At 26.9% G+C, this 17,518-nt stretch overlaps 1 protein-coding gene across 8 annotated transcripts in view; it reads right to left on the bottom strand.

Annotated features, from left to right (window-relative positions):
- The window catches only part of CaMKII (Calcium/calmodulin-dependent protein kinase II), a 724,082-nt gene that overhangs the window by 93,738 nt on the left and 612,826 nt on the right, over positions 1–17,518 (bottom strand). For 6 of the 8 annotated variants that reach the window (XM_075360384.1, XM_075360386.1, XM_075360388.1 and 3 more), the window contains exon 13: positions 16,206–16,265. The exons of the other annotated variants lie outside the window; for them this stretch is intronic. In XM_075360384.1, coding sequence (XP_075216499.1) covers positions 16,206–16,265 — 60 coding nt within the window. The remainder of the gene's footprint in view (positions 1–16,205; positions 16,266–17,518) is intronic. 8 annotated transcript variants of the gene reach the window in all.

The following is a 17,518-nucleotide window of genomic DNA, read 5'->3' as shown; positions in this document are numbered from 1 at the left end:
TAATTCAAAAATAATTTAAATGATAATATAAAATAATGAAATGATTATTAAAATAGACTAGTAATCAAATAGTTTTTAAAACAGTAAACATCCACCAAATGCAGATGTATTAATTATTTATTTTTATATTATGTAGACTACTCCATATTAGTAGTAAAAGCTGAACTAAAACAAAAGGTGATTATTTGTATTAAATAGATACCACACAAGTAATATGTCCACAAACGTTGACAAATGTGTATATGAAATGTGTGAAACATTACTACTGAAAATATTTAGCAAACCAGCAGTTGAATAAAGTAGAGCTTTTATATGTACATAAATATATGTAAAAAAAAAAAAATGTGGATACTACACCTTGACTATGTGACAAATTTCTGTTAGGTTTTTAACAAAATTATCGTAAGTAATTTAAAATCATCCTAAATTTGTTTTATCAATTCTTAATTCGAATAAAAATAATTTTTCTTTGCAATTGAAGATGTATTAAAATATTAAAGTGTATAAATTATTTTTATGCTGATTTGTTAACAAATCGTTTTCAACAAGGTGAAATTTTTTACTGTAAAATTTTCAATGATGTTACACAGGTAGTCCCAAATTAATTAAAAGTCTAAGTTTACGTGTATATATATATATATATACACACAAATACACACGAGGTCTGTAAATAAAATAATGAGTCTGGTTCAGAAAAACCTTTTATTTACAATCTAGTTATTCATGGACTCTATCACCTTCAAAATAGTTACCTCGGGAAGTCATGCGCAATGCTTCAAACGGTTTTTTCACTCTTCATAGCAGTGTTGGAACTCAGAAACTGGAATATCCTTCAGATGATCAGTTTCATTTCTTTTTTATGTTTTCTATTGTTCCAAAATGGTGTCCTTTGAGATGCTTTTTTTAAGTCACGAACAGGAAAAAGTCGCAGTGACTCAAGTCAGGTGAATAAGGTGGTTGAGGAACTACAGGAATGTTTTTCTTTGCCAAAAATTCATTAATTGAGAGTGCAGTGTAACAAGATTAATTGTCATGATGCAGCATCCAATTGTCTTTGATGGCTGGTCTCACACGGGCAACTCTTTTCCACAGTCTTTCAAGAATTTATTGATTTACAGTCTGTCTTGTAGGCAGAAACTCCTTATGAGTAATGTCACTACTATCGAAGAAACAATTAGCATGGTTTTGATTTTTGCTTTTTTGGGACGTGGTGACTTTGAAGTATGCCACTCCTTGCTCTGGTGTTTTGTTTCTGGGTTGTACTCAAATATCCAAGATTCATCACCAGTAATAACAATTTTTTAGAAAATAAGGATCAGTTTCAATTCTTCAGCCCACTTCCACCCTGTTGTTTTTCTTTTCAACAATAAGGTTTGTTGGGACCAATTTTGCTCAAACATTGTTCATGTCCAATTCGTTTGTCAAAATTTAATGGACTGTGGTAAGGTTCAAATTCAATTGTTATGCAGTGATTGTGACAGTTAATTGCCGGTTGTACCATATCAAGCCTCTGATTCACTCAACATTGTCATCACTTTTTGACGTTAACGATCTTCCACAGTGTGGATCATCTACAACTGATTCCTGGCCATCTGAAAATGCTTTAAACCACCTAAAAACTTGGACTCAAGAGCGTCATCTCCATATGCCCTTTTCAATTCTGAAAAAGTTTCAGTAGCATTCTCACCACGTTTAAAACACAACTTAATTGCACAACATTGCTCATAATTAGTATCACTCATTTTTGTAATGCACACAAAAACTTGTTTCATGAGAAGTTTGTTTATGTCTCATGTGGCAACAGTACACTAAAAATATTAATACCTAATATAAATCAGCTGTTCCTATAACCATATGTTTAGCAACTTTACAATGTTGCCACTACGGCTGTCGAAAAAACTAATCTTATTACTTTATTTACAGACCTTATATATATATATATATATATATATGTATGTATGTATGTTTGTGTGTATGTGTATATACACTATTGATGATATAAGCAAATGTTTACAAACAGATTACAGAAAAATCCAAATTAAAAATATTGATTAATAATTAACACTTGTCAGCTAAAGGAAATTAACTATCATCATCTTTCTGCATTAAATTGATTTATGTATATAATGAAAATAAAGTTAAATGTTTTCTTCATTAAGTATCAAATACAAAAATTCATTCACTTTCTAGTATCCAGTGAATTGCTTTTCCAAACCTTTCAAATGTTTGAATTCCCTTCTTTATCAATGGTTTTTATGGATATGAAGATGGTTAGGAAACTCTTTGAGTAATTAATTAAATAGTTAATTGATTTGTGCTGTGTTTATTCAGTTAATATAATATTATTGGTAAAATTTACAAAATCCATAAATCTATACTGTGCAAACGTGTCCAAGTAAGTGTTTTTTTTTCCACTTACTAATACTCTATTTACTGTAGTAGAATCTACTGTAGAAGTCAATCGGAGAAAAATGTATGCAATATGTAAGGAATAGACACGCACAAAATTTGAATACTGTGATTGCTTGCATCTTTGTGGGGATATTCTGTCTCATGATTTGCAAGTGTTGATTTCTATATTGGACATAGTGCTTGAATGTATATTTTATAACTGCAGTTGAATAAATGTTCTATTTCTATAAGTACTATTTAGAACAGTTATTGTAGTTTAAATTTTACAGTCCATGTTGGTGTATTGTTTCACCTTATGTGAAAATTACTTCAATACATTGGGAACATGGGAAATCAAGTGATTTGCTGTATTTGTTTTCTGTAATAAAATGTCGATGAAGTGTAATTGTTAATGAGTGTGAAAAGTGTAACACATTATTATAATACTTGTGGTAAGATAACAGAGCTATAAACAAGTAAACCATATGTTTATATCATACTGAAAGAATTTTTGGAAGGCAAGTTTCACATATTTAGAAAATAAGTAATGTTTGTTTCTTTTGAAAAAATGATTTACATGTTCACTTTAATTTGGTCATATCATAAATCGTTTATTAACTGTTTTGACTGCTTCTTTCTGGTAGATTTTTTATACAAAATGTTTTCTAAGTGAAAACAAATTTTCATTGTTTTATATGTATTTAAATATAGTAGTGATGAACATTTTTATTTATTTAATAAACTTTTTATTTTTAAATGACTGGTGAATTAATGACAGCATCTAATTGTAAATTAAGACAGCTTAAACACTTCTTTTTTAATAAATGTACATATTTTATTAAGTAGAAACTGTCATATTAATATACCTAATTGTATTAAATTTGTTTTGAGGTTAAAACAACTTTTACTTTATTTTTTTAGGATGTAGTACATTAAACCTTATGGCCATAAGGAAAGCATGAAATCAGCATTTCATCTTCTCCATACCAGAAAGGCTTTAATATGACAGTTGAAGAGAAATAACACTTGCAACTACAATGATTTCATATGCATACTACGAAAAAATATATATATTTTTTTGAAGTTCATTACATTACAATTGCAACAAGCAAATACCAACATCCTATAGCACCTTATAGTAGTCATGCCTTTATGGTGCCTATTAAAAACAGAATAAAACTGAAAACTGGTCAGAAAAAGACTTGATTAGAAATCAGAGTCAAATTTAATGGCTGAATAAAATTAAAAGAAATTCAGATTATTTTAGACATCTTATCTGTAATATGATACTTATGTCTAATAAAACAGATTTAGTAAACACAAAAAATTAACTGACCAGACTGAAAAGAATAAGAGGAGGATTATTAAATTCATTTACTGTTTAAAGAAATAACAATATGTGAATAAAATTTAAGGTGATAGTCATTTCTTTCTTGACAGGCTTAACTCATATGTGTAATGTGCGTAATTTTAAACTCTGCCAAATTGGATCTGTAAAACTGCTACAACATTTTTTTTATCAATTTACTACGGTTTGAAACACTTTTCTATTTATTCCTTTCTATCCTATGCAAATCTTTTAATTATAAATACTAGTTAAATTTTACAATTCCAATTAACTCTTTTGTTTATAGTATTTTTTCTCCTTATAATTTTTATTATTTGCACTTCCCTTCATAAATAAATTAAACAATTACAGATAATTTAACTTGGTCTTTAACTCCTTTACTTTGAAATTTTTCTACAAAATTATTATTTCATGTTGAAATTATTTTTCAAAATTTGAAAAAAATTTAAAACTTGTATTTTTCAGCATTCTCTAGAGAAAATCACACTGGATGTCTCCATTTCTTATCTTCCTTGCCCAGCATCAAGAAATACCACACTGCTAACAAACATCTAATGGATTTTTTTTTATCCTACAAATAGGTTTACCAAACTCTTTCATGCTTGTATTTTATGCTTCCTATATTTTATAATTTTTCACACTTTCTTTGCTTAAAAGGCAGAATTCTTTAATTTGTAATGAACTTTATTTAATGTAGATATTTATCTCATTTCATCACTGTTCTTATGCCACATTTCATTATTTTTATTTGAATTTTTCTTACAAACTGAATTTCTTCTTCACCAAATGTTCATTCTATTAAATATTTCTTTAAACTTCATTTCAGCCAATAGAAGTTGTTAGTGAATCATAAAATTGTTATATCTTTTCTCTTGTAATTATTAAATTAATAACTCAGGTTTAAAATTTTTGTTTTAATTCATTACTGCTTCTTCCACAAGTATATATACTACATAACAAGTAAGTAAGTATATATGCCATAATCTAACAATTGTAGGAGACCTGAGTCATTCAACCAAAACAAAAAATTACTTCTGACAATGATTCAATCCTATGAACTGATGACAGGCTTAATAAGAAAAGGGTTTTTTGATTTCAAATTAACTCATTCATTTTCCCACATATACTGCTACTTATCAGCCTTAAGCTGTTCAAAATATGCAGGATATTCAGTGCGACAGGGAATTCAGTCATTCTCAATTCATTAAAGAAATGAATGTCATTATTTACAGAACAAGCAACTTTGACTAGTTTCACTAATATCTAAAATGCTTTACAAAAGTCAATGTCATAAAGATCAGGACAAATTGTGTAAAGCAGCAAATTAACATATAAGATAACAAGCAAGGGGAAGAATGACTATATCTTTATCAGATCACTTTTTATAGAGAAGTTTGTATGAAACTTCTATTTTTCTGCAGATTATAATATCCAGATATTATTATAGTAAATTGACTCTTTAAATAACTGTTCTGTCTGTATATGCCATTTTTTATTTATTTTATTTTAATTATTTCTCTTTTCCTTATTATCTATACAATTCCAAATCAATGAATGCTTTTGTAAAGGTCAAAAAACTTCATATACGTATAGTGTTTTGCTTCAATTAGTTTCAAAGATATTTACAACAATGAAATTCCTCAAATTATTAAAAAATATAACATGTATTTTCAGTTATTATGTAATACAAAATCATATTTAATGATTTGAGCTAAATATTATTTAGCTATAATAATTATTTGAGCTATAATATTATTTAGCATATTATTTAGCTATAATAAATATTTCAGCCCCTTTAAAAGTAAATTTCCAACTAATGAATTTTGATCAAATATTCAATGACTTAACATCATCAAAATAATCCATCAGCTAAAATTCTTGTAAGACATTCTAGAACCAAATGATTGGCAATTTATGTTTACAGCTGGTATTGTCTAACATAATTTTTATGTAAGAACTACCTGTGTATTATTAGTACAAGCTAAAGTAAGTGATAAAACTATGAAAATAAACTTAGAAATTTTTGTACAAATTTTATATAGTTAAAAAAACAAAAACTACCAGTAAATATATTGTGTAGTTTTAATTAGCATTTTAAATTAAAAAAAAAAAAGTTGTCCCACTAATAAGTAATATAAATAAATGTATGAAGAAATAAAAAATATCAGGATTTAACTTTGTTTTAGAAAATTATAGAACGATTAAGAAATGTTACGCATATTAAAGAAGTGAAAAATGAAACAATATTTCATGAACCAAGAAATGTAGAATGAAATGTATATGCTTTATGTAAATAATTAATAAGAAATTTTTTTTTTTATTTTCAGGTGAAAAAAAAAAAACTTATACATCTTCTAAGAAAAGATGTCAAAAGTGATTATGGTTTCAATTTGATCCATCTCTTCAAATACCTAAATCATGCATACAAGTGCAACACTCTTATGTATTCAATAAGGTGTAATTATATTATTTTTTTTAAGTTGTAGCACTAATAATATATTACAGCTGTGTTCAGGTATAATAGTAATACTAAACGTACCTATAATGTAAGAAGCTATGTAATGTTGTAAGAATATTAGTTGTGTTTTAATTACTAACCCTCTCAACACATCTATATATTATTTATAAATGAATGAGTCATAAATTCTTAACTGCTAAATGGATTGACTGACCAACTATAGTAATTGAAAATTTTATTACTGATAAATAAACACACCTAAACTTTGTATACCTTGTAAACTTTATTTAGACTCAAGTTCCTATAGCTTAAATCTCTTTAAAGAAACTGTCATTTTATTTTAAAAAGATTACAGTTGATTAAACCCTTTAACTGAAATAAGTTATAAAAATTTTCAAATTCAAGTAATAAGTCTTTATAATTTAATAAAATACTTTTGGTTGGCATCATTTTAGTTTATCAAAATAAGTTTGTGATAAAATAAAATTTTAATTTATAAATAACATAAAATAATTCATCATTCTGGAAATAACAAAATATACATGATAAAAGTAAAGTAAATATATTGAAACAAATATATAATAATCCTATTTATTAAAAAAAGAATAATAAATTAGATGTGTTGCAGAAATAAATAATTTATTAAAAACATAGCCAAACAGTAATACAATACTGCGGAGTAATAAATAATGAGCCACAAATTTTGGCACATTTTAGTGAAATATTTAGAAATCATACACAATTAAAGAACATTTTTAAAAAAAATAGTTTTTGGAAAAACTTTTTAAATGAAATATTTTGTTATTTCCTTAAAAACTTAAAATTAGAGCTATAAGATTAGTAACTAAAATATAAGTATAAATTTGTAACATGCTCAACACATATTGTGTTGCTAAATTAAAAACACCAAGCCTAACATGTGGCCAGTTAAAAGAAACAGCAAATAAATTATTCCTATCATTGAAAAAAAAAAAAAAATTAATAAATCTAATGCTAAATAATACTTTTGCTTTTTCCCTTAAATTCCAAGTGGCTATGAGCTATGAGCTACAGCCAGTAGTCACTAACAAATAGCAACAGCATACAGTAGAACTGTACCTAATATTTAACTTCCATAATCAATGGGAACAATTATATTAAACATTGTTTGTCTATTGGAATAATATTTTTACTTAACATCCTTCACTTTTCAGGATGCTACTCCTCAAGATGTTTTAAATGTAAAACTATCAGACTCTAAAAGATAATGTTTGAGATCCTACCCAGGATACTACTATTTACTCAATCTGATTAACGTAATTAAAATTGTTTTAACTAATAATTTTATTTTAAAAATGTTACATGAATTCATTGAGTGTATTTTCTTAAAATTTTACAGGGTCTTAAAAGATAAGTTTATAAAAATACTGTATTTGTTGTAAAATAATGCATAGTCCTGTTACTTTGATTTTGGATAAAAAAAAATTCATATTTATTAATTAATTACAAAGACCACTGCAAATAAATTGAAAAAAAGTAAACATAAATGGTAATTAAAATCAGTGGTAGTTTAAAACAGTGAAAGTAAAAAAAAAAAATATTTTCATACGAAATGGTACTGTACATAACCTATTATGTAGACAACTACGTATATTTTTCCTACAATATTTTATGCTTTGGTGGAAGGCATTGGAATATTTAAACAACTATTAATATATTATTTTCTTTAATTATCTACAAATTACAATGATTCACAAAAGTAAATATATGTAAAATAATCTGAAAAGAAGCTACAAAATTATACATGCATCTAACTGATTGACATAAAAAAAAATTGTACAGTAAGAAAACTTATTGTAAATTTTACACTTCTTACAGAAATGTTTTTTTTTTTTTAATTTTCTTTAAATGAAGACATGAGTAGGAAATACATAGTAATATAATAAAAATCTAAAAAGATTAGGGGGAAATTTTAAAGATTTATATTAGAATCTTTAATACACTCTTCATTAAATAAGTATAATAATCTCTATAAGCATTAAATGCTTGCTTCAGTAAACCAATAAACTTGTTACTAAACAACTTTAACTAAAAACAAAAAAAACCTCTTAATAAAATATCATTGCATAAACACTAAACAATATTCAATATGAAATAACCCAGTTTGTAAAAATGCAATTATAATTAATAACTGCAAATGAAATAATTCAATTTATGAAAATGAGATTATATTAATAACTGCAAACTGTTTTAAGAATGTAGGATACCTATAATAAATTTGTTTAATCATTATTATTAAAACAATTAACATCAAAGCACAGTGATAAAGCTGCAGACTTACTTAATCACATTCTCAATTGTGCTCTTGGCATGCGTCAAGCAAATATATTCCAACACACTTTAATATGAAAAAATGTCAGTACCACAATTAATCCAATTCAATCCTCATGATACATATAAACACACACAAAGATTTGAATTTATTTTTCCTTCCATTAAAAAATAACAAAGATTAACTGCAACAATTTGTTGTGATGTACCTAATTGGCATGGAATGGTATTTTTCCCTCGAAATGAAACATTATAATAACAAAAAATGAAAACTGTTCCTTTTATTCTAGCCACCAAGTATTTTTAAAGCAAAACAATTTAAAACAGATATATATATATATATATATATATATATATATATATATATATATATATATTGTGACCATTTTAATGAAAAATCTTTCATGAAAAGAAAAAATCAATAGTCTATATATAAAAAATAAATTACATACATTGTATGTATGTGATAATAATTGTTGTATATTATCTATTTATTTTTTTATTTCAAGCAACAAGAAAGCTAAATAAACTTAATTTAAGCACAATGCTTAAGAAACTGAATGTTAAAAAATTTCATTTGCATTACAAAAAAAACATGCATAATTTAAATGTAATTTTTAAAATAGATTCTAGTTAAATGGAAATGTACTTATCTAGTCAAGAAAATTTATTTTTAATTTACTTTAATTAGAAAAAAAGAATCAGTAACATAATAATAAATTACCATATTACTATCTAATTAATATTATTATTGTATTAATTATGGATCAATATGTTAATCTGAACAGAGTCTGTTATGTATAATATTAAACAAAATTTATAAAACTCAAAAATTAAGCAAGCTTTCATGTTTTTAGCTACATTAATTATTGTTTTGAGTCTATAAAAAAATTTGGCTGTAATGTTATCAAAAGCAGATTCACTGAAAATTAATAAACACTGAGAAATAGAAAGTAGTTTACAAAGAAAAAATTAAAGCTAAAATCTATCTAAGAATTAGATTCATAAACATGACTATTCTCTAATTTTATACATTTTCATCTGGTTGCAAAAGAAGCCAATTGGATAATTTACTCAAAATAAATCAAAACTACAAGAGCTTCTCAATGATGTTTTATAAAAGTAAAGTTGAAATAAAAATAAAGAATAAATAAAATAAAATTCAAATACTGCACAAAAATACAAGTTAATAATATTCAATTTAAAAAATTTTTTTTTAAAGTCTAATAAAAACAAATACCTACAAACACTATACCTACCGCATTTTTATGCTGACTTCAAAAAGTAAAAATTTTAACAAAATTTGTGTAGTATTGGTTATAAAATGTTTCTTTAATGTTTTATTGTTTAAATGTTTAAAATGTTTTATTTATTTCTTGTTTTGTTTTATTAAATTTTTTTAAATTTATATTTCTAGTATGAGTTAAGGAAAAAATTACCCTCTTTATGAAAAGAAGTCATTTGTAATAACCAGTTATGCTAACTGAAGTATAAGAATATGTATTGCTTTTTTTATGACAAACTATTCAAAAAAAATTTGTTTAAGCTTTTGTTAATAAACCATCACCAACTTTGACGTGTGTTAAAAATAAGAGATGGTTCTACGAAGTAAAAATGATTTACATATTAAACTAGCGTATAATAATATTATAAAGTATCAATAAACAAGTTGAGTAACTTATAAGTATAATTAACTGATTAATTAAGGTTACAAAGCATTTCAAAACTACTTCAGAAATCCAGAACTTTTGTCAATTTAACTCAAGAAATGTTTTTACAAGTGTTGCTATGAAAATGACTCTTAGGAGGCATCAATGTACTTAAAAAATTATGTTATTGTGTTAAATTAGTTCATGAAGTAGAAAACAACAATCAATTAACAAAAAAAGTAGTTGTAAAATATATCGACCAGAATACAGAATTTAAAGCTAGTATCGTAGGTATATTTTTGCAAATATATCACTGCTCAAAATTTCATCTATAACTAGACAAAAGGGTCTACACAACACAAAAATTTCAACTATATTGAAATAATACTGAACTGAATTAAATTATCCATAAAACAGTTTTAAACTAATTCTGGTAAGACAAAACTGGCTCCACTCTAATGACTCCACTTGACTAGGAAAATATCAGGAAGAAATACAGGAGATCAAAGCAAACATTTTTTAATGGGAATTTAATAATCCCAACCAAAAGAATCTTTTAACAGTAAACAGAATGGTAATAATTAACACTAGCATTGTTTGAATGAAATTCATTATAGTACATTAAAAAGATCTCCAAGTCTGAGATATTAACTTCATAATTTAGCAAAAAAATAAAATACGACATCATCATTTCAACCGTTATCAATCCACTGCAGGATGAAGGCCTCTTCCACATGTTTCCAACTAATATGGTCTTTCACGATCTTCTGCCAATTCAGTCCAATGAGCCTTTGGTATTTTTTTAAGCATTTATATCTAGCGGTATCCATTCAAATGCTAACTTAGTCCATCTGGCATCAGTTCTTCTTGGTACATGGCCTCTCTTTATTTTCCTGTTTAGCATCTGGTAATTACCGTTCAGATAATACTTCAGAGGATGAAAGAGGATGATATGTATGAGTGTAAATGAAGTGTAGTCTTGTACAGTGTCAGTTCGACCACTTCCGAGATGTGCGGTTAATTGAAGCCCAACCACCAAAGAACACTGGTATCCACGATCTAGTATTCAAATCCATGTAAAAATTACTGGCTTTACTAGAACTTGAACGCAGGAACTTTCGACTTCCAAATCAGCTGATTTGGGAAGATGCATTCACCACTAGACCAACCCGGTGGGTATTGGTACATGGCCTGCCCACGGCCATTTTAATACTTTAACTTTCATGATAATTCATGTAATTTTGTCTGTTCTCTGATCCATTAACAGATTTTCCTATGTCATGTGGTAAATCCAAGCATACACTGTTCCACATTTCTTTGTATTACCTTCAGCTTCTGTAGTGAATTGAATTGGTTAATCTCCAAGTTTTGCTTCTGTTGGTAAGGACTGGCAAGATGCATAGATCAAAAACTTTTTTTTAAGGCAAATGGGGAGTTTGTTATTGAAAACCATGTTAAGTTTCCTGAATGCTTGCCACCGAAGCTTAACTCATCGTTCAACTTCTTCGATTGTACCAAATCAAGTTGTAATGATATACTTTTTTATATATGTAATGATGCACTTGCTCAAGTTCTTCTCCAGAGAGAAAAATCTTTCTTTTTTTGGAAAATTTGTTGAACATGACCTGGGTCTTTGGTGAACCCTATGGTCTAAAGATGAACCTTAAACCATACTGTTCACCAGCCATTTGCAGTTTCTGTATGTTGAGAGTTCTAAGGTTTAAATCCTGGTAAAGGCAGTTACTTTTTTACTAACCCTTTTCAGTAAGGGCAGTTCTTCTTTTTTCTTTTTTTTTTTGAGTACTGGATCGTGGATACTGGTGTTCTTTGGTGGTTGGGTTTCAATTAACCATAGATCTCAGGAGTGGTTGTCCTGAGACTGTACAAGACTACACTTTATTTACATTCATACATATCATCCTGATTCATCATCTGAAGTATTACCTTCAGATGCTACAGTGGTTCCGGAGCTAAATAGAAAAAGAAAACAGTTCCTGTATGTGTCTTTGTAGTTCTTCAGGTTTTTGAGAAAAGATATTTACATCATCTGTGAATCTCAGGTGGTTTAGATACGCACCATTTATTCATATACTCTCTTCTTCCCACTACAGCTTTCTAAATATTTCCTCGAGGCATGCTGAGAAGAGCATATAGTGTCGTCTTGTCTTACACCTTTTAATTTATCTCTAATTTATGTTTGTTGACACAGATGGTAGCTTTTGCTTCTTCATATATCTAAAATATAGCAGAAAGTTTATGTAGACTGTGCTTACACCCTGGATATGTTATGCAGTCGTTATGGCTTGTATTGTTATCAAATCAAATGAAATGCCTTTTGTAACCAATAAGAGCATATACATATGGACATGGTATACTTGTACTCTCTATGATTTGCTGAACAATCTGGATGTAATCCATTGTGCTAAAACTGCTTCTGAGTCCTGCCTGCTCCTTTGGTTGTTATTCATTCATTGTTGTTAGCATTCTTTTTGCTAACAAGAATTTATCTTGGTAAAAACTTTGTAGATAACTGAGAGGAAGCTTATTGGATAATAATTCTTCAGGTTTTCCTGAGTTCCTTTCTTGTAAAATTTCTTCAGCAGTATTCCATCCATTCAAAATCTTTTGGTTTTTGAGGCATTTTGGGTATAGTTTTGCCACCAGTTTTCACAATCTCAATAGTAATATTTCTATTCCTGAAGCTTTCCCGTTTTTCACTGACTTTATAGCCTAAAACATATAGTGCTAAAACATACGGTGTTTCTTCTTCCATAAGGATCTTAACTGATTTTGGTCATTGTGTAAATTAGAATAAAACTTTTCAGTTATTCCTAATATTTCCTGACAGGTTCTGCAAATGAAACAATCTTCTCATTTTAAGTCAAAAATTTGTTCAATTTTATTCTCCAGTTTATTTTTTGGTCTATTAACTTCCTTACATTCCCAGCACCTTCTGCACTAGTTTCATGTTAAAGCATTGGATTTGTTTTTAGATGAATTTCTTACAAGTTCAATCTACTTCAATTTATTAATAAAACTGCACCCTTATTATTTATCAGTATAATATTGTAATTGTAACACATTTATGTTAATCACTAAAAATGTATTGAAACTACAGCAAAATTTTTAATACCTATTTTTCAAAATTATATAAATTATGAAGTTTCTTTTCCTTTTTTTCATTTTGGGACAATATTCCAGCATTGTTAAGACCATACAATTTGTTGTAGTGTTAACATTAAACTGACTGTTCATTGAATATTTACAAAAGAATTTCTTCCCTTTGCTTTAAATTAATTTACTTTTAATTTACTTTACTACTGTAATAGCTTCTTCAGCCAGCTAGCATTGCTCATTAGCATATTATAAACAAAATGACTCAATAAGTTTTCTGTCTACTATTACCAATTAATAATAAAACATTCTAGACTCCTAATAACAGATAACAGCAAATTGGATGATTGGTAGAAATTACATAGTTTAAATATTAATTTAATTTTTTATGGGTTAATATATTAAACTGATTTATGTTTAGAATACTTAATTTTGCAAAAAAAGAAAGGTAAAAACAGAGTAAAATTATCATTCAACATAAAAAATATTTGTTCATGGAGTGGCATAATTACTATTAGAAAATGCATACTAGCCATTTAAACTACCCTTAATACTTACTAACCATTAAAAATTCACTTTTTTATTTTTAAGAAAATTCAATACATTTTTATTAATAATACTTCTATAAACTATTGATTAATTTGTGTATCCAAAACAAAACTACCTGGCAGATCTTTTTTTATTCTGTTTTTAACACATGTAATAACACTTTCAATTAGTCTTGTATCTAATTTCGATCTCACTGGCTGCTGTTTATCCTGCAGTTTCAGCTGAAGGCTAGTGACGTTGTTTACAATTTAGAAATATATTTCAAATATTTATTCGATTTCAATGAGGCAGTTTATTTTCTTTACTGGTGTGAATTTTTATGTAACTGTCTGTCACATAATTTTCAGGAGTATTAGGAAGCGTTTCATTTCTGTAAGCATAAAATAATAATGCTGGTCTATTTATAATTTCTTTCAATGTGGCTGCTATATTATTAAATAGTGCCTCTATTTGTTTACAGTACCTTTCATTTGAAGCTGCCTTCTGTTTCTCCAATACAAAAATTTATGCGGTTGGAGCAGTTTAAGTTATGTCTGTTCCTGTAGAATTTATGTTTTCTGTGAATAATGGTTTGTTTTGTTTCTTAAATTAAATCCATTTCACTTTAACTTAATTTATGTTTTTTTTTTTTAATTTTTCTTTACCATGTCAACATGATTTATTCTTCATTTTGGTTATCCTTGTCTTTATTTATTTACTTTTTTTGCAGAAGTGAATAGTTTTTGTATTCATTGTTGGGTGTAGTACTTATTTTATGATGGGCAGAACTTTTTTGAGCACTATGTGACTTCAAGTTACATGGTTTGTTGAGTAACCAGTAATATATCAGTAAAGTAACATGTTCACACTGTTACTTCATTCGATCTGTGAAATTTTATTTATTTGTTTTAGTTTTTCAGCTGTAAATGTTTTAATGTTTGCGCATTGATTTACTTGGCTGAGTGATCTTTATTTTGTCTTCTAAGTTGCCTGATAGTTGAGTATTTGTTTGTTGACCTGTTTCCAATTCAAAAGTACCTTAGGAAACGTTAATTTATTTGTTTTATCTGCTAAATATTTTTGATGTTTATTTATTAGATTCACTTCGTTGTTTGAATACGGTGTTTGTAGGTTCACTGTTCTTTCATAATATTAATGCGTATGAAGAGTTGTGTTTTTGTTCTGATTATTTTTTTTTTTTTAATTTTTGATTACATGTGTTCATGTTTTCAATAAAGTTTGTGATCAAAATATGTTTCTTTCAGATGTAATTTCTAACTTTAAAATTCTGTAAACACATGTAGATAAAATGGTACTTCAAAAATGAGGTGGAAGGTATTTTCATTGATCCCAACACCACTGAACTCAAGTGAAACAATACATTAAAATGTCAAATTACATAGAATAATTACATTTTCACAGATAAATAATGATACCTAATTAATTTATTCTATCTCTTAGGCTATGAGTGGAGTAAAGAAGCTGTTGAAGAATTATAACTAATCTCTAAAAACTACTCGGTAATTACAACATAATTCAATTGAAAGCTAATGCAAATTGATGCAAAACTGAATAAAAGACAAATAAATTAGCCATACAATATTGTTTTGTATGTGTATGCAATTGTGCTAGTGATTTTAACTGTTAAAGAAGTTTCAATGAAGATGTGCAAGATTGTTTCTTAAATCTTGAATACAGAAGAAACTGCCTGATGAATAAGTTTTATATATTAAAAAAGTAGAGACTATGCATATTTCAATTGTTTACCAATCATATTACATTCATTTTACTATATAAGAAGAGCAAAATGGATGATAATAAAAATTATTTATAAAAAAAAGAAAAAAGCGCTTGACCAAACCAGCATTCCTTAGCTGGTTAACATCCTTAGCACCAAGTTAACAACAATAAAAATTAATTAAAACTGTTGCAATAAAATACACTAAGTTTATTATGTGTGGCTTTGCCATCATCTGCAGCAGTTATTCTTGTTAATGTTCAACAAATCATCTACACTGTACTAAACTTTTTTATGACTTATGTTAAGAAATTAATATTATTATAAAAAAAAATATTATCTCAATTTTTAATAATTTTCAGTGTTTGATATATTCTGGAAATTCTTTTAATTTTTTAATTTTAATTCAATCACTTTTAATAACAAATAAAATAAATTTGAAGATGGAAAATGTAATTAAATTTTTTAAGATGTTTTAAATATGGACTAATTAGCTAGTCAAAATCTTACAGTAATACAAGATATTTTACAGAACAGGCTCTGTTTTTAATTTAAAAAAAAAATAAGTAAATTAGATCTAAATTCAATTAAAAAAAAGGAAATTATATTAAAAAAAATATATATTTATTATTATTATTCTTATGATTATTATTACAGTATTTGATTTACCTTCTGGATCTTTAGCAATGACAGTTGAACTACGATCGACTCCTCCCTTTATCTTATCCTCTGTATGAGACAGACAGAAAATACTGTTTGTGTTGTGTGCCAATACCCAATCAAGCAAGAAACAACAGAGGAAAATGAAGAGAAATAAGCTTGAAAATTGTTAAGGAGAATAAGGAAAAATGAAAAAAAGGCTTTGTATGACAAAGTGGATGTGTGGATAAACAAAATAAATAATATTAATGGAATTACATGTACACATGAACATAAATACACATAAAAATAAACAAATAAAACAAGCATTTTAAGGAAGAGAACAAACACTTCAGAGCAGTTACCCACAATGAATCATACATGCATATACATATATGACATATATTATTATATGCACATATGAGTTATCCACTCACATATGTGATAATAAGTAAAATTATTAAGCAAATTTGAACATTAAAAACAATGAACAGCTTTTTAAGAATAAATCACTACCTTAAAAAAATTAGAAAAAAGCTATGTACAAAGAAAAGAAACCAAAATCCTTTTATTGTTGTACTGTTTATTTTATTATTTTTCTTTTACAATATCTTATTTGTTATTATAAATTCAGAGTTTAGTCAAATTTAATGACTCATTGCTGTGAGATCTATAGTACAATGTTAACCAGAATTTTAATTGATTTTTTCACAATGAATTGGGTAAATGATTTCAAATGAACATCTTTACCTGATAAAAAATATAATAAGACGTTTTAATGTAGCTCCTCTTATTTAAGTTTAACAGTTTTTTTAACTTTCAGAAAACAATATAACATTAAGAATATCTTTTCTAAAAATAAATTACTCCACTCCACAGAATTATTTTATTTTCAACATATACATGGTTTTTTTCTTTGTTCTACCTTTTTAAAGTAATTGGCCTCTGGAAGTAAGATTCAAACTTTCACTGCATAGTGCAGATGGTACCAGTATGGATCAAGTTTCTTTGGTTGACTGTTTTCACAGGATGCAGTTAAAGTAAAACCAACTGACTCACTAAGTCTTGCACGTTGCGCTGGATAACCACACCCATAATGAGCAGGCTGTAAATCCATAAGATCTTAAACTTACAGTAATGTATTTTCACACTTACTCATCCCTTGGTATAATAAAAATGATTTTACTGTTAACTGAGAGGTCTGCTTACTAATCTATGTAGATTATTGATACCTAGTTCATGCAATTAACATTGAAAATTTTATGGTTTAGCATCTACTGCTATATTTTTATTCTTGTTTCAAACCTTTTAGTCTTAAAGTGTTCTCTGAAATCATTGGCCTT

The sequence above is a fragment of the Lycorma delicatula genome, chromosome 3 (assembly GCF_047948215.1).
Source record: "Lycorma delicatula isolate Av1 chromosome 3, ASM4794821v1, whole genome shotgun sequence".
Classification (NCBI taxonomy): Eukaryota; Metazoa; Arthropoda; class Insecta; order Hemiptera; family Fulgoridae; genus Lycorma; species Lycorma delicatula.
Note: the sequence above shows the minus strand (reverse complement) of the source record. Positions and strands in the feature narration are given on the sequence as shown.